This window comes from Cololabis saira, chromosome 15 (assembly GCF_033807715.1).
Source record: "Cololabis saira isolate AMF1-May2022 chromosome 15, fColSai1.1, whole genome shotgun sequence".
Classification (NCBI taxonomy): Eukaryota; Metazoa; Chordata; class Actinopteri; order Beloniformes; family Belonidae; genus Cololabis; species Cololabis saira.
In genome coordinates, this window is record NC_084601.1 from 11,034,779 (window position 1) to 11,055,689 (window position 20,911).

The 20,911-nt window shown below is 37.6% G+C and overlaps 4 protein-coding genes across 8 annotated transcripts in view; 2 read left to right on the forward strand and 2 right to left on the reverse strand.

The window, feature by feature from the left end:
- Positions 1-7,674, forward strand: part of ripor2 (RHO family interacting cell polarization regulator 2) — a 75,659-nt gene extending 67,985 nt beyond the window's left edge. For all 5 annotated transcript variants that reach the window (XM_061742452.1, XM_061742451.1, XM_061742456.1 and 2 more), the window contains 7 exons: positions 431-563; positions 645-806; positions 2,687-2,860; positions 3,729-3,931; positions 4,019-4,102; positions 5,046-5,136; positions 5,321-7,674. In XM_061742452.1, the coding sequence (XP_061598436.1) occupies positions 431-563; positions 645-806; positions 2,687-2,860; positions 3,729-3,931; positions 4,019-4,102; positions 5,046-5,136; positions 5,321-5,421 (948 nt within the window). In that variant the 3' untranslated portion in view covers positions 5,422-7,674. The remainder of the gene's footprint in view (positions 1-430; positions 564-644; positions 807-2,686; positions 2,861-3,728; positions 3,932-4,018; positions 4,103-5,045; positions 5,137-5,320) is intronic.
- Positions 7,675-8,541: 867 nt separating this feature from the next.
- gmnn (geminin DNA replication inhibitor) lies at positions 8,542-10,907 on the reverse strand. The gene is made up of 7 exons (XM_061741832.1): positions 10,839-10,907; positions 10,503-10,607; positions 9,924-10,022; positions 9,677-9,833; positions 9,515-9,597; positions 9,129-9,239; positions 8,542-9,037 (listed from the first exon to the last, which is right to left on the reverse strand). The coding sequence occupies exons 2-7, from the start codon at positions 10,557-10,559 to the stop codon at positions 8,843-8,845; spliced, it is 702 nt and encodes a 233-aa protein (XP_061597816.1). The 5' UTR covers positions 10,560-10,607; positions 10,839-10,907; the 3' UTR covers positions 8,542-8,842.
- A 3,633-nt stretch (positions 10,908-14,540) lies between these two features.
- Positions 14,541-18,338, forward strand: c15h6orf62 (chromosome 15 C6orf62 homolog). Its single transcript, XM_061742458.1, has 5 exons — positions 14,541-16,051; positions 16,154-16,330; positions 16,415-16,540; positions 16,764-16,898; positions 16,999-18,338. Exons 1-5 carry the CDS (start codon positions 15,923-15,925, stop codon positions 17,122-17,124), a joined length of 693 nt encoding a protein of 230 aa, XP_061598442.1. The 5' UTR covers positions 14,541-15,922; the 3' UTR covers positions 17,125-18,338.
- Positions 18,339-18,463: 125 nt separating this feature from the next.
- On the reverse strand, positions 18,464-20,775 carry acot13 (acyl-CoA thioesterase 13). Its single transcript, XM_061742459.1, has 3 exons — positions 20,623-20,775; positions 20,343-20,527; positions 18,464-18,996 (listed from the first exon to the last, which is right to left on the reverse strand). The coding sequence occupies exons 1-3, from the start codon at positions 20,704-20,706 to the stop codon at positions 18,837-18,839; spliced, it is 429 nt and encodes a 142-aa protein (XP_061598443.1). The 5' UTR covers positions 20,707-20,775; the 3' UTR covers positions 18,464-18,836.
- Between the last annotated feature and the right edge of the window lie 136 nt (positions 20,776-20,911).

Here is a 20,911-nt window from a genome sequence, read left to right on the forward strand (position 1 = left end):
AAACTTCAGAGGCATGTTATCATTTATCCTAACCTTTATTGGAATGTACATCCAAGTTTAGTTGCAGGAATCTGAGGGAAAGGATGTAAGAACAAAACTGGACAAGAACATCTGAAACAACCACAACCAAATTCACTTTTTTAAAGGCCGAAATGAAATAGAGTAACGAGGCTGTTTTTAAAATGTAAGGAGTAAAAAGTACAGATAATTGTGTGAAAATGTAAGGAGTAAAAGTAAAAAGTCGTCTGAAAAAGAATTACTCCAGTGAAGTATAGATAACCAAAATTTCTACTTAAGTAAGGTAACAAAGTATTTTTACTTCATTACTTGACACCTCTGGTCTGGTGTGCAAAAATATATAGATATTGAGGTGAACCGCCTCTTTAATTTGTGCATCTTTTATGATTTTTATCTTTGAATTCTCTGGCAGGTGTTGACCAGTGGGGTAAATGCGTGGCGGCGCCGCGGCCTGCTCCTCAAACTGTCCGGACAGACCCAGCTGTTGGAGGAGGTTGCAGAGATCAGTGTGGACAGACTGGGAGCAGTCACCTCTGCTGTTGACAGTGAGTGTCTTTGTATCGTCGACATTCATTGGAGTATTTGGTTGAAAGGGTTTGACCGTGTGCTCTGTGACGTCCTCTCAGTCCTCCCGGGCCTGGCAGAGCGGCCCAGGCTGATGACGCTGTGGTCGGAGTGCAGTGGATCTGCAGGGCTTTTCCACACCACGCTGGACCGAGTCCTCCATCACTTGAGCCAGCGCTACACAGCAGCGCTGCAGGAAGGATTCCCACACAGCGCTGACGCAGGTCGGCTCCTCCCCTGAGTTCTTGCTGTTTCAGCAATCTTTTTTTTTTAACTTAATTTTTATTTTGGTATCAGCTACTTATTTTGATTTTTTTTTTATTTTATTTATTTTATTTTTGTACATGTAAAAAAAAAAGAAACACTTCATGAGAAGTTTAAGAAAACAACAACAAAACAAAACAAAGAATTTCATCCTTTAAAACTTGCTATTTGGATTTACATGTGCCAAAAAAGGAGTAGTAAGAAGTGTAAACTTATTTAGTCCTACCCCCATTCACTGATCATTTAACCTGTATTTATAATTATTCACACACTGTACTCACACTGCTAAGTAATAGTATTATTATTATTATTATTATTATTATTATTATTATTATTATTATTATTATTATTATATACTGTAATTATACTCACACACATACTTATACATGCATACATACATACACACACATAGTTGAATATTTCTATATATTTGTACACATACTGTATGCCCATATAGATATTTATATAAATATACTTATTTACACTATGTATATATATATATATATATATATATATATATATATATATATATATATATATATATATATATATATATATATATATATATATATATATATATATATATATATATATATATATATATATTAGGGGTGTAACAATATATCGTGCTACAAAATTTCGTGATACAAAAACGTCACAATACGTGTCGTGGAGGTGACAAACTGTATCGCGATATTGGAATATTAATATTAATCTATTGTGTTGACTAGTAACGCACATCCGAAAAAAGAAAAAAGTCAAATCATACATGAGAGAAACTATTCAGTTTGTGGCAAAATATTTGTACTTGTATGAAACTGAAGATGCATAATGCAAACCTGACATTTACTTTTAGTTCAGTTTGTGGAAAATGGTTGGCCTGGCTTTCTCTTTAAAACTTAAACAGTTATAAAGCATTACAAACTGTAACAATAGGGCAAATGCACAGCATTGTTTTGTATTTTGTGTCTTTCAAATAAAAGACAATTTTTTTCCAGTCATATGTTCCTCATTCAAGGTTGTTAAAAAAATACTGCTATAATATCGTATCGTTATCGTGACCTCAGTATCGTATATCGTACCGTATCGTGAGATTAGTGTATCGTTACACCCCTAATATATATATATATATATATATACATATATATATATATATACATACATACATATACATACACATATATAATTTGCTTCCCATTTCTGTATATAAATATACATTCCTTTACATACACATTGTCTACCTTTTTACATTTATTCCATCTGTACCCACAGACTAGTTTGCACCATTTAATTAGCAAAGCAATAGAGATAAGATCGAGACACAGAAGGAGAGGAAAATAAAAATAAATAAATAAGCAAAGTACATAAAAATAATTAATATGAAAAAATAAATACATTTTAAAAAAGGTGGGGGGGGGGTACGTGTGTGTGCATGAGTGTGTCTTATATATAACTTGTGAGTGTGTAGAAGAGTCCATTCACTGCATTAACAGAAACATGGCAGGGCTCCACCTTTTAAGAAAAACACTTTTTCTGAAGTCTAAGAGAGTATGTTATCTTCTCCATCTGAAAGATTTCCCATACTTTTTCAGTCCACATGTTGTATGTTTTGGGGTCAGATTTTAACCACTTAATAGTGATGCACTTAATTTCTGCTGTCAGTAATATCTGTAAAAGATATTTTTTACCTCTACCCTCAATTCCTTCCGGTATCACACCTAGTTTTGCCACCTTTTCTAACCAGCTAGCTTCAAAACCTTTGGATAAAAGCATTTACGTGTTTCAAATACAGCAGTCAGATGCCAATACTAACAGATTTGTTCTTGTTTTCCCTCCCCAGTAATCAGAATAGTAGTGGGGGAGATGGTGGACAGGAGCGACCTGACGGAGGCCCGTGACCCTCTGGCTGTCGCTCTCTCTCAGGACGTCCTGACCGTGTTTCAGTTCCACAGCTACGTCTTACAACACGACCTCCAGGACATGGAGACTCACCTGTTGCACCTGGCCAGAGAAGGTGAGCAAATTATGCTTGAAGGCTAAACTATTTATATATTTTTATTTACTGCAGGTAAATATCATAGGTTGTATTTTTTTTTCTTTCTCTGTTTTATTTTTTTTATATCTAATTTGTCTTTAGAACTACTAATTTGTCTTTAGCACGGTCCCCTCGTCTCCCACGTTTACTCCATCATCATCTATTTAAAAATGTGTATATTATTGATGGGGTTTATATTGTTACTACTAGTTTTCATTCTACTATTTTGGTACTACTAATTCTTATTCTTAAAAACTATCAATCAATCAATCAATCAATCAATCAATCAATCAATCAATCAATCAATCAATCAATCAATCAAATTTTATTTGCATAGCCCCTTTCATCCAACTACATTAAATACAAAGTGCTTAAGATTTTGACTGAAAAATAAGCATAATAAAAACAAAAATAAAAACTGCTGACACCAATGCACACTGACATACAATATAATTAATTAAAATGAAATAATGATAAAAGTTCACGAATTAAGGCTAAAAAATAATCAGTCCAAAACAATACAATATAATAATAATAAAAACATTACAAGAAATAGATATACCTCTTAAACCTATACCTCTTAAAAAAATGTTAAACAGAATAAAACTATAAAATTTGATGCTACATAAAAGCCAGACCAAAGAGATGAGTTTTTAGTCCACGTTTAAAAATGTCCACATTTCCAGCTCCTCTCAGATCCTCCGGCAGGCTGTTCCACAGTTTTGTAGCATAGTGGCTAAAAGCAGCATCACCAAACTAAGCATCACTCGGGAGTACAAACTGTGTACGGTGTGTCGCTGTGTCTTCTTGCAAATGCCTTGAATGTATGTGTTTAATTCCTCCACAGAGGTTTTTGCGGAGGGCTTGTGCAGTGGCGATTCATCTCGGTGTCTAGCAGAGCTGGAGGAGGTCCCTCTGTCGTCTCTCTGGCCTCGAAACGGCTCCTTGAAGGCCCTGGCCTCCCTGCTCGCTGCCGACGACTCTCGGGTTACCAAAGCAGCAGCTGACTACCTCTCTTCTGGCGGCTCCGACACGCACTTCAGGAGCAGGGTGAGCAGCGCTTCAGATAACAGAGAATGCAGCATCGGGTTTGCCATTTCAAATGGTCTCAGCAGAGTGTTTGTGTGCTGTCTCCAGGCTGTGGAGTGCTACACCCAAGCACTGTCCGAGGCTGGGGTGCAGAGTCAGAGGGCCGCCTGCTCGGCTCTCAGCTGTCTGCAGGTACGTGTCCGCTGGGGTTATCCGCACTTCTGTCCTTCCCATATTCATGAGATGAACTTGGGTTCCATACATGACTTATTGTGTGGAGGTATGAGGTAACACCTATAAAACAAATACAAACCCTATTTTCCTATTACAGAAAAGAGCTTTAAGGATAATTAATAGATCTGACTATTATAAACCAACAAATAATCTCTTTATTAAATATAATACTCTAAAATTCCATGATATAGTAGAGCAGAAAACTGTTTTATTTGCCTTTAAAGCCCAGCAGAAACTGCTACCAAACTACATTCAGGATTTGTTCCAAATAAAAGAAACCCGCTATGACCTGAGAGGGAAACTCATGTTTGAGATGTCTACAGCAAGAACTAATATTAAAAAGAGATGTACATCAATTAAGGCTAGAGAAATATGGAATAGTTGTGACAACGACCTAAAAATGTGCAGTTCTATCTACAAGTTTAAGGAAATGTTTAAAGAAAATATTGTAAATTAATATAAAACACTATAATTATAAAGTATATTATCAAAAACTTTCTAGAATGTGAAACGTCAATTTTATGTTTTGTCTTATTTATTTTTGTCTTCTTTATGCATTGTTTGTTTCCACGGAGTAATGCTAATGTCTCATATTTAAGCTGATCATGAGATAAAAAGGGTAGGCACTATAAGCTACGGCTTCAGCCTACACCTTTTCGGCAAAAGAAATGTTTATTTTACCTTTTCATCTTGTTTTGTAAAAAAGTGTGTACAAGCCGAAATAAAGATTCATTCATTCATTCATTCATTCATTCATTCATTCATTCATTCATTCATTCATTCATTCATTCATTCATTCATTCATTCATTCATCCATTCATACATTTATTCATTCATTCATTCATTCATTCAACTTCTGAATGCAACCTCTAAAGGAACTTATCTCACTATGCGTCTCCAGGCGGCAGAGAGCATCAAAGCGGTGATAGCACTGTGTGATTCAGCCGACGAGGAGCTTCGCCACGTCGCCATAGAAACCCTCCTCACATTTGGTGAGTGGTACATTTATGGGAATCTCTTCTACATGCCTAGTGTACATTTAATTTCTCAAGCAGATTTCAAAAGGTGACCAATTTGGATCTGCAACTGCGAGCTCGAATCATTTAACATTAATTCAAAAGCTCTTGTTACATGAAAACTGATTGTTTTACATGAACACTGTTGGGACTGTTGCAGGTGAGGAGGGGCGGCTGGCGTACGAGCAACTGGACACGGTGTCGGGGGAAATGATCCGCCTGGGCACGCGGCGAGGAAATGCCGTCACCACTGCCTTCTGAGCCATAACACCTCTCAAGACATTAGAGACAGCAGTCCCCGCCCCAACATCGGATGGCCTGTTTATAAGTTTGCTTGCTGGCAAGATTTGTTGGGTTTTTTTTTTTTGTCTCCCCCACCCGCACAACTTCGGTTGTCACTTATTCTCCAACTTAAAAAGACTTCTCACCAAACTAACTATATTAACCTTTAAGAGACGTAACCTCCATCCACCCCTTCCGCTCACACACTTACTTTACACTCACTGTTCTTGATCACGGTCAATATTGGACACTCCCTGCACTCCTAACTACCCTGCTTTCTGAGCCAGGCAGACCGGTCCGGTTAAGTGAAACTGGAAGTGAAGCTGGAATATGGTAGACTCTACCCAAAGCTGCTGAACAGACTGTGGAAATCGAGCAAGGCATCGTCACCCATCAAAGGCCCTCTGTCAAGAAGCCGCTCACCGCATACACACCTCTAATATCACTTACTCCAATTAAGTATAATCTAAATTGCTAAGCAGTTATCTGTCACGTGATGCGTTATCTTTTTTATAATCACCACAACATGTTTTAGTTGGTGGTTTTGCATTAGAAATGCTTTCTGATGCTTGCACTGTTGTACGGCTTGTAAATATGGCATATTTTAGACAGCCGGTGTAATATATGGTCGTGTTCAAAAATGTAATTTAAGTTATGCTCTCTGGTACGTTTTATTTTAAGTTTCAGGGAATCTTGTTTGGCCGAAAGAAGAAGCTTAAGCGTTATTTGGCAGGGAGAAATATTTTTAAGTTGAAGATGGCTTCTTGGAGGAAGTGAGGTCAGAGAGCCGTTTACAGTATTCCACGTGAAGAGGCGGAGCAGGCCGTCGACGGTGCCCACGGTTCACTCGCTCAGCAGTTTACATCCGAGATTGCCCGTGCTTGCAGTTTTAACAAAGTGCAATTTTTCTGTACATATGTGATTCTTTTTTTTGCACCTGGCTGATGTGAGAAGCCCCGTTTTATACCGTCAGCTTTGACCACCTGAGCCTTGTTGTGGTTGAGCAGGCAGATTCCACAGATACACCGTTTTTTGTAAGTGTGTTGTTTTTACCCCCCCCCCCCACCAGGTCGGAGGCGGTCCAGGGCAATAAGTTCAGATAGGGATTTCACGAGAATGCACTTCCCCAGTGTTTGTACAAAGAAGAGGACTACTGCACCGAGTTACGGGTGTATAACCTCAGTTTTGGCTGACTGCATGTTTGTGCAGAATGTAAGCTAACAGCAGGATCAGAGATTTTAGTCTTGGGTCTGCCTTTTTTTCTAGCATCAGAATAGTAATTTGGGGAAACCTGACCTGAGATAAGCATCTAATTCCAGCTTTTGTCATAGCAGCTGTACTACTGAGTCTGGTGCTAATGCACAACAAAACTCACATGTGTTTCCATATCTTATTTATTATTTACTCCGTGAAATTCTAATGCTTTTTGGAGTTACACTTTAGTTGTGCAGATGGCATCGTTCTGTAAATTATTTGTACATTTGTGTTTTTATTTTTTAGGTCTTGTATTCGCATTTGCAATATTTGGTTTAAAAATGCCTTCATCTGTTTGGAAACGATCTCGTATGTCATGCTTAATTTTAATTGGAGTTTATTTTGAAGGAATTATATCAAATGAATTATTTTGAAAAAGATTAAGATTTTCTAATAGTGTAAGTGTTGTAGTTTTTCTTCCCCTAAAGGCTCCTAAAATATTGGGACTTTTATACATGACTTATAAGCAGAGGATTTAATGGAACCAAAGGAAAGTTTGATTTTAAAGTTGACTTTAAGAGCTCATCTAGGAGAATGTATTTTCAACTTCTGTATTTAGGCCAGAACACTCAGAACTATCTCGAAGCACAATAAAAATAAAAAACCCATAATTGACGAGTCTTGTTACATTTGGTTATAACTGCACAATCCTAAAGCCATATTAAATAAGTGGTATTTTTATGGAATATATTTTCTATAATCAGTAAATTTGTGAAGTTAAGCTTTGTCATTTAGCAAAAAAAAAAAGCTTCATGTAATACAGTATTTTGGTCAAATTCTTTTCAAGCCTGCAGTGGTCAAGTTTGAGAGCCATTTGTTTCCTAATCTCTGCACATTTAGGGACTAATTTTAAAAATAACTTGATATTTTAAAATATCCATCTGTGGTCAAATGCTTTAGCACTGTTTTTCCCCTCTGTGGCCAGCAGTATTTCTTCTGCTCAAACATTGCAATAAAGTTTATTTTTGCATAATTAAACTGCCTGTTGGAAAGTTTTTTCTAGGCTGTCTTTTCATGTATGTTATGCTCAGGATATTACTGTACAAGCTAGTTTTCCTCTACTCAAGCAAGACTCAGCAGTCGAGTCTAGCATTTAAGGTACAAGCCATGTCAAACATGTTTCTTTGAGGATAAAGATGAAATGAACATGGCACTTTTATATAAAAAAAAAAAAAATTTAAAGTTACCTTTCTTCTGGAAAACAGGTTTACAGTATACTGAAGCTTCCCTGTTGCACTGGAGCCTTTATTTGTTCCGTTTATTTCGAACATGTACTGTGTGTATATATATATAAAAAGTGGGCATTCCACCACATGTTCAAAAAGTGGGAAGTATAAACTTATTTAATCCCACTCCCTTTCCACTAAATGTCTGCATTTACTTTTTATACTATACACTAATTTGTATAAATATTTTTTACAAAAACCTGTTTAATACCAGATGTAAGCTCTATCATAAACATGAGAGAACACAGCTGGTGATCTTTAAACAGTCTTCACTTTTATACTGCAAATAAACTATTTCTTAAGTTTGTACATTCTTTTAACTCCAAATCATTCCAGTTTAATTCCACAAACTTTGTTGTACGCTCAAGATTTGAAGGTTACCCCTTAAATTATAACCCTTTATTAGCTACAAATAAATGCTCTTAAAAGCAGGGGCCCTGACCTGCTGAAGTAAACTAGTCAAGGCCGACACTCCTTTTAAATAAGAGATTTGTGGTACCAAGTTCATTTGGTCCACATATTTCATCCAAGAGCTGGGACAACTACCGGTACTTGTCAGTGAGTGCAGACCTTAAATTAACTTTGCTTTAAGGCAGGAAGAACACAACTGGTAGTTTCAAATACACTTTATTTTTAGATAATGTACATAAAATGTGCTAAAATCTTGCAATTTATAGCTTAAATAGTTACGGCTCAAATTCACTCTCCCTGTGCAAAAGTCAGGCTAAACATTTGAACTTCACTTGAAAAAGTCATACAAGTCTAGGTGGCAGATAAGAGTCACATCTGTACATTTAACCACGAGAGGTTAAATGTTTAGATAGGGGAGGAAAAAAAAAAAAAAAAAAAAAATCTGAACATTAAAAAAAATAAAATTTCCAAAAGGGGGAAACGTGTTGCCAGCTTAAGACAGTTCCAAGTCAATCCTGCTCTGAGGCTTCGGGGTGTTCATAAACTGATGAATCTTCGTCATGAACTGAGTAATCTTCCTCTTCGCCATCAGACTCTTGCTCACTTTGATCCAGTTCATCTTCGGTCTCAGCATCCTCATCTTCCACGTCAAGAGCAATGTCCTTCATCTCCTCCAGGTTGTCCGGACACTTCCCAGTCAGCCTCTGGGGGGGTGAATTAAAAATCACTTCAGTAATAAGTTCTTTACACAATAAACCAGAAATCATTTTGTTTTTAAATTAAGATGTTGCAGACCTCTATCATGTCAGCCATGTACTGTACATGTTGTGCCAGCTCCTGCAGCTCTTCATTTTCAGAGTGAAGTTTCGTGATCTGGTCATCTCTGGCCTCAATGTCTTTGTGCAACTGGTTAGATGGAAAAGGTGTGCTCAGACAAGCTATTGCACAAAAGGGAATTTAAAACCAACACTGTCCCCATTTGGCATAGAAGCCAATTTGGGGGAAACTGAGCATTAGCCTGCAACTGGTTCCTTTGACTCACGAGTAAAGATAATCCATTAGGTGCAGAGTTACCAAACTTATTTACTTCCAGCTGAACTGGAGCCAAATAAGGTCAAGTATCTTGGTGTGGAAACAAGTTTAGCAGCTAAACATAAGCCAACTCTCAGCAATTAACTCACCTTTTCATTTTCTTGTAGTACATCGTACAAGGCTTTGCGCCGCTCTTCAGCCACTTCTTTCCAGTAGGCGGCGGGAGGCGTTTCTACAAGAAAACTAGTGTCAAGCAAAAAGCAAAGTGGTTCTTGAGTTGTATGGAAAACAGTGGCAACCACCACATTTACCTTTGACCATAAGTTCATAGGCTTCACTGGACATCCCATCTGGTAGAGAATCAGCAGCTTCTTCAGTTTGTGTGGATTTGACTTCAACCTTCACCCTCTTGGGGCCCTTTTCTTGGTCAAGTATCCATTGTTTCCGCTTGGGATTGGTCTTTCCTGACTTGAAAATATATACAAGCACTGGTGCATTAGATCAACTCCGATCCATTATTAGACGCAATAATGGATGCTGGTCAATTTAAAAACTTACCTGAGCCAACCTGAAGTCTGTGTTGCCTGCTGAGGAGTGGAGGGCCTGCAGGCTTTGCCTAGGGACTCCCATTGTCTTTTCAGATTGTTTAAAGAAATTCTGGGAGAGGAACAAGGGCGGAAACCAAAAAAAAAAAAAATTACTCTATTGGAAGCAATAGAGAATCCTAAACCATTGGATAGTCTTTTCAAAGCCTTTACACAAAACTAAAAAAGGTACAAGTGAGGAGCTTTAACACTAGTGATACCACGTGTAATGGGATCACATGCGTGGGAACAGAGGAAACTTTCAACACCTTTAGAAAGCAGTTAATATTTGACCAGACCTCAACACTGCTCCCATTTCAAGAATATGTTACTCTATCCACTAGTTATATCAACTAAGTGAGCCTGAAATATCAAAACCTAGTCCTGCCTGAATGAAAGAGACAATGCGACAACACAGGGAGGAGATGGCAAACCGTAAACCCAAGGCAGAAATAAATAAAATGAAAATGCTCCAATTAGGTCATTATTTGAACAAGCATCTGTGACAATTCTTCGTTGTAAAACGACATACCGGCCGGAAGTAAATACTTACCTTAATGTTTTCATTAGATTTCTGACTGCTCTGCTTAGGTTTTCCGATGAGACTCATATTCCTTCGTGGAAGCGAAAACAATATTGAGAAAACGCTGACGGTTAACTAGAGACAGAAAGAGAGAAAGTTAGTCCAGCGTATAGTTGGTTGAAATTAAAGACTTAACTCTGCTAGGGCTACATGTTTAGGGCTACAAAGCCGAGTGATAGATTTCTACATCATGCCTACACATGTTTATTCAAAAGAAAAGAAATGATTAAGTACAAATAAAAACACCAACTGCTATGTCGTGGTTGCTTAACGTGGTAATCGGTGTTAAATATAACTCAAACTCACCTGGACGAAGCTGAAACAATACGGTGAATGTTCCTCCTAAACTGATCCCGCGCCAGAGGCTTAAATACGCCTACTTGGTCACGTGGTACGGACTCCAATCATGGCCTTCCGTGTCACGTGATGCGGATGGCCTTCCTTGTCACGTGGTACTGACTCCTTTTTTATTTTGTATCTTTTTATTAGCAAAATTGAACAAGTTTACAAACAGTAATGGCATGGTACAATGTGCAAAGCACATAGGTAGGCAGTACACCGTACACAAATTAAGATAGAGAATGAAAGAAATATGGGAATTAAATAATACAAATTAAAAGAAAAGACAAGACAGCTAGGGGTACTTTGCAATTAATTGCATAGTTTCACAGCATTCTTCTTCTCCATACACTTTGAAGATGAAAAATATTGACATAGCTCCTTGTGAAAAACATAACAGTTTGGTTTTAGTTTCATGAATCTATTTTTATGTATAAAAAACTTGAAAAGCTCTAAGAATGATGATCGTGTTAATTGCCAAATCATGTGTTGGGTCTTTTAAAAGTATACCAAAAATAAAACATTTTCTTTTGTTAGATTAGAAAAATTGACAAATTTATGGAATAAGCAGTCATACAAATCTTCCCAGAAAGCATTAGAAAATGTACAATCATAAAATAAGAGTCTCAGAGTAATAAATCATTGTGCAATAATATAATAATAATAATAATAATAATAATAATAATAATAATAATAATAATAATAATAATAATAATAAAAATAACAATAATAATAGAGACAATAATATGCTGTAACAATGTGCCTTTCAATAACCATGTCTACCTCATACTGCTGCACCTTTCACTTTTTTAAAAATTGTATATTTGTTAATAAGAGCTGTCATTTGTCTATTTACTGTACAGTGAGCGAAAATATCAGTCAAATTCCCTGTCTTGTTTGACCTGACTTGGCCAAATAAACATGATTCTGATTCTGATTCTGATAAAAATTCAGTTGTTTCAATATGTTCATCACAAAAAGAGCATTTGTTGTGATCAAAATTAAATTGATGTCTTAAAAATTCAGCAGAGGGGTATATTCCATTAAGAATTTTAAAATGAAATTCCTTAGCTTTTGGTGCATTAGGAAAACTTTGATCTCAAGTTCTCAGCTTCTTATTATGGTTGCAGAAAATAAATTGTATGTATATATATATATATATATTTATTTATATATGTATTTATATATTTAAAAATATATATATGTTATTTCTTAAATTGATTATATATTAAAATGCATATATGCTTTAGGTTTTTACCAACTTGGTATTAACCATTAATATGTATGCAGACAAAAAAAAAAAAAGGGAAAAACAAAAAGAATTGCATTATTACGCGGTACGGACTATAGACATATATACATAGACGCCTCATCGACCGCCTGTTGGCGCTGACGAGCCGTGGGGCCGCCATCTTGGACCGGGCACCCACTCCACTGGTCAGTGTCATCTGTCTGGCTGGTGCAATTAAGGGTCAGCCATGTAATCAGCCATAACTCGCAGAATACAAAACTGATTTACCCAGGGGGGGTTTTCTGCAAACGTCATACATCTAGGCATGATACTGGACACGTGATTCGGCGTATTTTAATATTAATAGTAGGCTTAACAGTAATAGAATATTCTGGCATGTGAGTATATGTATATATATATATATATATATATATATATATATATATATATATATATATATATATATATATATATATACATACATACATACATACATACATACATACATACATACATACATACATACATACATACATACATACATACATACATACATACATACATACATACATACATACATACATATATATATATATATATATATATATATATATCTATATATATATATACACATACATACATACATACATACATACATACATACATACATACATACATACATACATACATACATACATACATACATATACATATATATATATATATATATATATATATATATATATATATATATATATATATATATATATATATATATATATTATGTGATGATAAAAAGCACAAGTTGTTTAAAAATAAGGGCAGTAGAGTCCAGCAGGTAAGTATTTAATTTAAGAGTACGCTTCAGTAAACAGTAATGTTTTTAGGTCTGATTTAAAGGATCTACAGTTGGAGCAGACCTCAGGTCTACAGGAAGTTTGTTCCACCGGTGAGGAGCAGAATAACTGAACGCTGCCTCACCTTACTTGGTTCTGGTTCTGGAACCACAACAAACCAGATCCAGATGAACATCAGGGGTCTGGGAGCTTCATAGGAACTAACAGATCAACCATGTATTTTGGTCCAAGACCATTCAGGTCTTTGCAGACCAGCAGTAAGATTTTAAACTCTATCCTTTGACTCACTGGAAGTCAGTGTAGTGATTTCATGACCGGTGTAATATGGTCGGGTTTCCTGGTGTTTGTAAGGACTCTGGTGGCAGATTGTTTAAAACTCAGCTATTTTAATAATCTATCTATCTCCATATGTATCTATGTATATCCACAAACATCTCCATATATATACATATACATATAAATTATATATCTCACAAACCATATTTACACATACGCTAAAAGCCCTGAAAGAGGACTGCTTTGCAGAGCTTCTTTCTCATGCTCCCTTTCTGCAGGTCAAGAGATGTGTTTGGCAATGTGGTGTAGCCTTATTTTTAGAAACACTGACACAACCAATGACAACAAGTTGGAAAAGTGGTTGTCTGGAGGTAGATTTGTCGAAGCCAAACTGTGTTTTCCTCAATGTGTTCCCCAAGCAATTGTTTGCCGATTTGTACAGGAATATGCGGCACAGTGCTCTGGTATCTTCAATACTTCTGTTCTGTCTAATGCTGTCATATGGGTAGGATGACCGTCTGCAACCATAATAAGAATAATAAAACAATTAGAACTTTATTTAAAAGGGATATCTCTGCAGTTCCATACGTGATCCCATATTGGAATAAATATGTAGAAAATATTAACTGGAAGAAGGTCTGGCTCTCACCCAACCAATACCTGGTCACTGGTCGTACCTGGTCAACAAACAAAGTTAAAGAAATTTCATTTAAGTTCATTCAAAAATTATTTGATTTATACTCTTTATATATTATAGTTCAACTTGACATTGCATAATGTGAAGATATATGAAGATATGTAATCATTGTACTTTTTGCAAATGTTAAATAAAAAAAAATTTAAGGCAAGGCAAGTTTATTTATATAGCACAATTCAACACAAGGTGATTCAAAGAGCTTTACATCGACATCAAAAGCAGCAAGACATAATTCTACAGTAAATAGCAAATAAAATGAAATAAAATTATGAGAAAAGAAGGTAAAATAATAATAATAAAAGCACAGGTTGCTAACTTAAGAGTACGCTTAAATAACGAATAAATGAAATAAAATGATAAGAAAAGAAGTAAAATAATAATAAGCACAAGCTGTTAAAAATAAGGGCAGTAGAGTACAGCAGGTAAGTATTTGATTTAGGAGTACGCTTGAGTAAACAGTAATGGGTAAGATGACCGGTCCAAGATGGCGGAAGATATTTCTCGCGCCCCCCAGCGGTCCGTGAAGCGTCTGTATTTATGTCTACGTTGGAGTCCAATCATGCGCCTTCTCGGTCACGTGGTCCGGACTCCTACGTACACGTCACGCTATCGTCGCAGACGGCGCAGCCATTTTGGGGAGTTCGTCGACCGCTTTTGAGCTCGCGGTTTCGTGGCTGAAAAAAAACACACAAAAGAAACCCAAACGGAACGAAAAACGTTGGACAAAAAAACCTCGTTCACCATGGGCCCGCCGGGAGACAGAACATTACACACGTCGACTGAAAGAACGGAGCACTTCGGCCGGATGGTCGACTTATCTTGACATGGCATGCAGCAGGGCGAGCTGAAGGTTGTGACGACGGACGAAAAGACGAGGCAGAGACAGCGAGCAAACACCTCCAAACTCCACACGGGTTGAGGAGAGGGAGGGAGGGGTCTTTGATTACACTAATCCAGTTCGATACCGTCAGGTTGACTTATTGACCCCCCTGTCCTGCCGATAATGAGCCGGGGCGGTTAGTCTGCTCAGCCTCAGTCTCTGACGGGAGAAGATGTAAACGCGAGGGGAGATGACCGACCGCACACGGGCCTCCATCTAATCTGGAAGATGTAGTTTTGTCTTGTCGGTTCACTACTAGTTAGTGTCTGAGAGTGAGAGCCTGAGGGGAGCCACACTTAGCTCGCCTTGGCTTGGTGTGCTAAAAATACGCCCACGTCATGACTACCAGCTGTGGCCCGAGTGACGGCGAGAAGAGTCGCGGAAATGCCAAGTTACTTCTGCAGTAGTTCTTCTTCGATGTTATTACCCAGTGCCAATCTCTCCCGGCATCTGTTTTTACCTGCCATGTTCGTCTGTAACCCGCATTTCAGGCAGTCTGCAGCAGAGAAACGCACCCGACAGCCATGGATGAGGGACTTTAAAATGACCCAGTTAACAGAGTATTTGACTACCTCCTGTCGTAGTCGCCAGTCTCACTAGCACAAACAAAACAAAAAAAGATAGTGGAAATATAATATTACCGGTATGATGGATGTTTTGTGGTAGCGGCCGCTTTTCGTTAGTTTCAAGTACCATTTACAAAAATCTAATCTAATTTGATTTGCTGCTTCCTTAAAAGTCAGTTTTATTCCCCTGTCATTGGAATTGTTATTTCTTTAAAAAACAAAAAAAAGAAAAAAAAAGGACGTTCATTTGGCTTTGAGAAAATGTCTTAAAACAAGGATTTCTGATCAGGTATGAAGAAGATGTAGTCTTAGCCTGTTGACCATTCCCCTCCTCACCAAGGCCCTTTTCAAAATAAAGTTGAGATGACGTAGTTTTGTTACAGGTTCGTTGATCTTCTCGGTTTATAGCTCTTAGCTGAACAGTTATGGTACGTTTCTGCAAAGGGTAGCTAGATCCATCCTATGTCAGACGTGTAAAGACTATAGTGTGTCATTAAAATATATACGGCATTAGACGAAAAGACGCTACCATCAAAAACTAACCATGGGGGACCCAACTTCACGAAGAAACCAAACAAGAAATCGACTTCGAGCTCAGCTTCGGAAGAAAAGGGAATCTTTGGCTGATCAGTTTGACTTCAAGATTTATATAGCCTTCGTTTTCAAGGAAAAGGTTCGTTAGTGCGTTCGTTTACATCTAACCATTCAAACATATCTGTAAAAATTGTTTTCAAAACAATAACCTAAGTTGTGTTATTTTTCTTTCCTTCTACAGAAGAAGAAGTCAGCACTCTTTGAGGTAGCTGAAGTGGTGCCTGTGATGACCAACAACTATGAAGAAAGCATCTTACGAGGTGTGCGTAATTCCACCTACTCTCTTGAGAGTTCAATAGAACTCTTGCAAAAGGATGTTGTGCAACTACACGCCCCCAGATACCAGTCAATGCGAAGGGTAAGACTGAACCATCTGAGGAATGCTCTTATGAGGGAAACCTCTAGTCATTTTCTTACGTTTTCCTTTCTCATTTTGTCGTAGGATGTGATAGGCTGCACACAGGAAATGGATTTTATCCTTTGGCCACGCAATGACATCGAGAAGATTGTATGTCTGCTGTTCTCCAGGTGGAAAGGGGCCGATGATGAACCCTTTAGGCCTGTTCAGGTAAGACCATGACAACTATCAGATCATTTAAAGTGTAAAGTGTCATTTTGATCCAAAAACCTGGGCAGCTTTCTATAAAATGTAAACATTTACAACTGGACACCTTTTTCAATAAAAATAGTCTGTTTTTGCATTTTTAGAATGTGGACTTGCACAGTAAATTCAATAGAAATTTAAATTGTCAGCAGCCCCTACCATCCATGTGATAATTCTTCTCTTACAGGCCAAGTTTGAATTTCATCATGGAGACTATGAGAAGCAGTGCTTGCACGCTTTGGGCCGTAAAGACAAGGCTGGAATGGTCATGAACAATCCAACTCAGTCTGTATTTCTCTTCATGGATAGACAACACTTGCAGGTAAGCCAGTCAACAGAAATTAAAGCAATTCTTCTGAAAAGCTGAGACGTTAGACTTCTGATACACTCATCCACCTATGTTTTTCCCTGATTCTTTCCAGACTCCGAAAACCAAGGCCACAGTCTTCAAGTTGTGCAGCCTCTGCCTGTACTTGCCCCAGGACCAGCTGACCTGCTGGGGTGTGGGAGATATCGAGGATCACCTCCGCCCATACATGCCTGATTAAGGCTTTTTGCTCCACCCAGCAACACAGAGACTAGCCTCTCCCCTCCCTCCCGCCTAAGCCTTCAGAAGCAAATTGATGTACTCATCTCCTCCCTTTCCCTTTAAAAGATTTGAACTTGTGCTTGAAACTCCTTTTTGTTCCCCGCTGGTTCTCCTCTCCCTGACCTGAAGCTGATTCAGTTCCCATCCTTTTTATTTTTCCCCCCTCACACTTCCAATTTTCCCCCCATTTTTTTTTTTCCTGCCATTTTTGGATTGATTCTGCCATTTTATTTGACTTCCTCTTCATTCCCTTCCTCCTCACTCACCCATATATATATTTTTTTTCTTTTGATCATTTGAACCTGCATGAACATTGATTTTGAGTGGTTGGTTGTTCTTCTGGAGCCACACTGTCAACAGCACCGGTCATTGAAGGAACTCTTTATGTTGCATCAATACAGGAACAAACGCTACACAGGTCTTCATGATGGTTCTCAGATGGACGTGGTTTAAATCCTTGTTGTCATAAGAAAGGATTGTTAAAGCTTGTTTGTAATGTCACTGGGTTTCTGAAACAACTTTATACAATCTTTAGACCGAGGACAGGCATTATCAGGTGTTAGAACACCTGTGTAAGCAAAGATAAAGACAAACAGTATTTGTCAAATCATGGTGTAGGTATCGCTTCTTATACACCGCCTTAGTTATTTTGCTGGAGTTTTTTAAAATATGTTTTTGTGTCCTTTGCTTTCCTCTGAAACATGCTAGGCAGGCCTTTGCTAAAATCTTGAGTGTCTTGAAAGGCATTGTGCGCAAACTTGAGACATGTTGGTTAGAAGTTGAAGGTAATTTTCATTGTTCAAACCGTTTATGCATTAGTCATTTAAGCTACTGAAATCTGATGTTTTTTGCTTGGATTTGTTTGGGGATGTGGTTTGGTGAAAAATTGAAATGGTGACAGATTTATTCTTTAACATACCTAATAAAAATTTCACAAAAGCTCACTCTTTGAAGTCGAGGTCTGAAAATGTTGCCATGCTCAAACTAAAATGAGGTTTTGCAGGCTTGTCAGAGACTATGAAGTACATAGTACATATAATTTTGATCCTTGTTGATTCAGTGTGCTCAGCTAAAAGGGTGAAAGGCATGTAAGTGGGGTGTTTTTTTCTTTCTTGATTCTTGAATCAGTACTGCTGAGCATATCCCAATACAGTGCAAAATCTGAAAGCACAAGTATTTGTCCAGTTGTCTTATTGCACATACATGGACCAATGATGCAGGATTCACTGCTTGTTTTACTCTTGACAAATATGTAACAGCCATTACAACACAAGTCTTTATAAGTAACTCAACAGTAGTATGGAGATCTGGTACTTGGACACAATTTAATTTTAAATATGCACATGTATATACAGAGAGGTTAGTTTCCATCTACAGACTGTTTTCACAGAAAAGAAAACATGATTTTGATTTACAGACAGGCACGTAGAGCAGGGGTTTTCAATTCCGGTCCTCGGGCCTCCCTGCCCTTTGTGTTTTAGATGTTGCCTTGCATCAACACGCCTGATTCTAATTAATGGTCCTCATTAGCTTGTCATCAAGGTCTGTACATCTCTGTTGATGACACAGCTCATTGTATCATGGTGTGCTGACGTAGCGTAGCGTCTCAAACATGCAGGACAGGGGGGCCCGAGGACTGGAATTGAAAACCCCTGACGTAGAGGATGCAGTTTAGCTGCTGCCGAGGTGTTTGGTATGTCTTCCTTGTGCAAGGAGCTTTCCCGTGGCCTTGCTGGTGAGATCTACTGTTGCAAATGCCAGACTCCTTCCTTGCTTCAGGACCTGCGCAGTGATGAGAACATCTTCCCCCAACTTGGCAGCGCTCATGTACCTGTAAAATGTGACAGTCACTTAATTTTTGGTTTATGATTTTCATCTTAAGTGATGACAGAACACTAGACATCACTGTCTGAATACATTTAAGAGGAAAACAAAATGTTATTTTAACACATATTTTAGACTTGACATTGGTGACCAGACATACCTCAGATGTGAGATGCAAAATACAAAGTGATACTTTGTTACCTTAAGTAGAAATTTTGGTTATCTATACTTCACTGGAGTAATTATTTTTCAGACGACTTTTTACTTTTACTCCTTACATTTTCACGCAATTATCTGTACTTTTTACTCCTTACATTTTAAAAACAGCCTTGTTACTCTATTTCATTTCGGCCTTAAAAAAAAAAACCCTCCAGTTAAATTGCTCCATCCGGATAGAGTGAATTTGGTTGTGGTTGTTTCAGATGTTCTTGTCCAGTTTTGTTCTTACATCCGTTCCCTCAGATTCCTGCAACTAAACTTGGATGTACATTCCAATAAAGGTTAGGATCAATGATAACATGCCTCTGAAGTTTGACTTTTTGCACCATTACAATACTTATAGGCAACTAGTCATATCTCCTGCTCTCTGAAACACATGTTAATGCTCAATAGTACACATACAGGACTGTCTCAGAAAATTAGAATATTGTGATTTTCTGTAATGCAATTACAAAAACAAAAATGTCGTACATTCTGGATTCATTACAAATCAACTGAAATATTGCAAGTCTTTTATTTTAATATTGCTGTTCATGGCTTACAGCTTAAGAAAACTCAAATATCCTATCTCAAAAAAATAGAATATTCTGGGAATCTTAATGTTAAACTGTAAGCCATAATCAGCAATATTAAAATAATAAAAGGCTTGCAATATTTCGGGTGGTTTGTAATGAATCCAGAATGTATGACATTTTAGTTTTTTTAATTGCATTACAGAAAATAAAGAACTTTATCATGATATTCTAATTTTCTGAGACAGTCCTGTATATGGTTCTTTAATATATTTGCATTATACTAAGATGCATTCATTTTCAATGGCTTTTGTCCTTAATGGCTTTTTTCCCCATTCCTTACATTACTTTTACTTTTATATTTTAAGTAGTTTTGAAACCAGTACTTTTATACTTTTACTTGAGTAAAAAACTTGAGTTGATACTTCAACTTCTGCAGGAGTATTTTTAAACTGTAGTATCTATACCTCTACCTGAGTAATGAATGTGAATACTTTTGACACCTCTGATAATAATAATAATAATAATAATAATAATAATAATAATAATAATAATAATAATAATAATAATAATAATGACAGCAAATGAATGAAAACTGATCTTTTACAACTGAGGAACTCACGTGATGTTCATGTCCACGCTGACCCCGGGTGTCCCCCTCTCACTGTACATGATGGCCACGGTGGACACCACGTCCACCAGGGTGGCCGTCAGCCCCCCGTGCAGCGTCCCAAAGCGGTTGGTGTGCTCCTCCTCCACCCGCATCCCACACACCACCTTCCCCGGGGCGGCGGAGAGGAGGTCGACCTGAGGAAAACACACACACACACACACACACTCCTGTTGTCCCAAACTTTATGTCAGAAAACTCGCTTCTTGGTCCGAATTGTGTGCATCTTTACCTTGGTCAGGACTCTGTCGAACCCCGGGCCATCTACCATTGCTCTCAGTACCTGCTTTAACGAGTTTAAAGTCAAAGAAGCCATTATGGAAGTTTTACAGCAGGCCAATGTCAAACTTGTGTTTTGATTTGACGCCGGAACCTGTTCCGTTCAATATATGGTCCGGGTGAAACTTAAACCGTAACCGACATACGTTGGAGCTACTGGGAAGTTCAGAAACGCAAAGCAGTACGTTATTACTAGTAATTTGTCATACTTTTTAAATATCTTTACATTTATTATTGTTGTA

What these genes read in the sequence shown, in the direction of transcription:
- acot13 (XM_061742459.1), bottom strand. Translation starts at nt 20,706, where the DNA reads ATGGCTTCTTTGACTTTAAACTCGTTAAAGCAGGTACTGAGAGCAATG. An exon ending in TCGACAGAGTCCTGACCAAG is followed by an intron (nt 20,528 to 20,622) that starts GTAAAGATGCAC and finishes TGTTTTCCTCAG; the next exon opens with GTCGACCTCCTCTCCGCCGC. An exon ending in AGCGTGGACATGAACATCAC is followed by an intron (nt 18,997 to 20,342) that starts GTGAGTTCCTCA and finishes CACATTTTACAG; the next exon opens with GTACATGAGCGCTGCCAAGT.
- c15h6orf62 (XM_061742458.1), top strand. Translation starts at nt 15,923, where the DNA reads ATGGGGGACCCAACTTCACGAAGAAACCAAACAAGAAATCGACTTCGA. An exon ending in CCTTCGTTTTCAAGGAAAAG is followed by an intron (nt 16,052 to 16,153) that starts GTTCGTTAGTGC and finishes TTCCTTCTACAG; the next exon opens with AAGAAGAAGTCAGCACTCTT. An exon ending in GATACCAGTCAATGCGAAGG is followed by an intron (nt 16,331 to 16,414) that starts GTAAGACTGAAC and finishes ATTTTGTCGTAG; the next exon opens with GATGTGATAGGCTGCACACA.
- gmnn (XM_061741832.1), bottom strand. Translation starts at nt 10,559, where the DNA reads ATGAGTCTCATCGGAAAACCTAAGCAGAGCAGTCAGAAATCTAATGAA. An exon ending in CTATGAACTTATGGTCAAAG is followed by an intron (nt 9,598 to 9,676) that starts GTAAATGTGGTG and finishes GTTTTCTTGTAG; the next exon opens with AAACGCCTCCCGCCGCCTAC. An exon ending in TACTACAAGAAAATGAAAAG is followed by an intron (nt 9,240 to 9,514) that starts GTGAGTTAATTG and finishes CCATCTAACCAG; the next exon opens with TTGCACAAAGACATTGAGGC.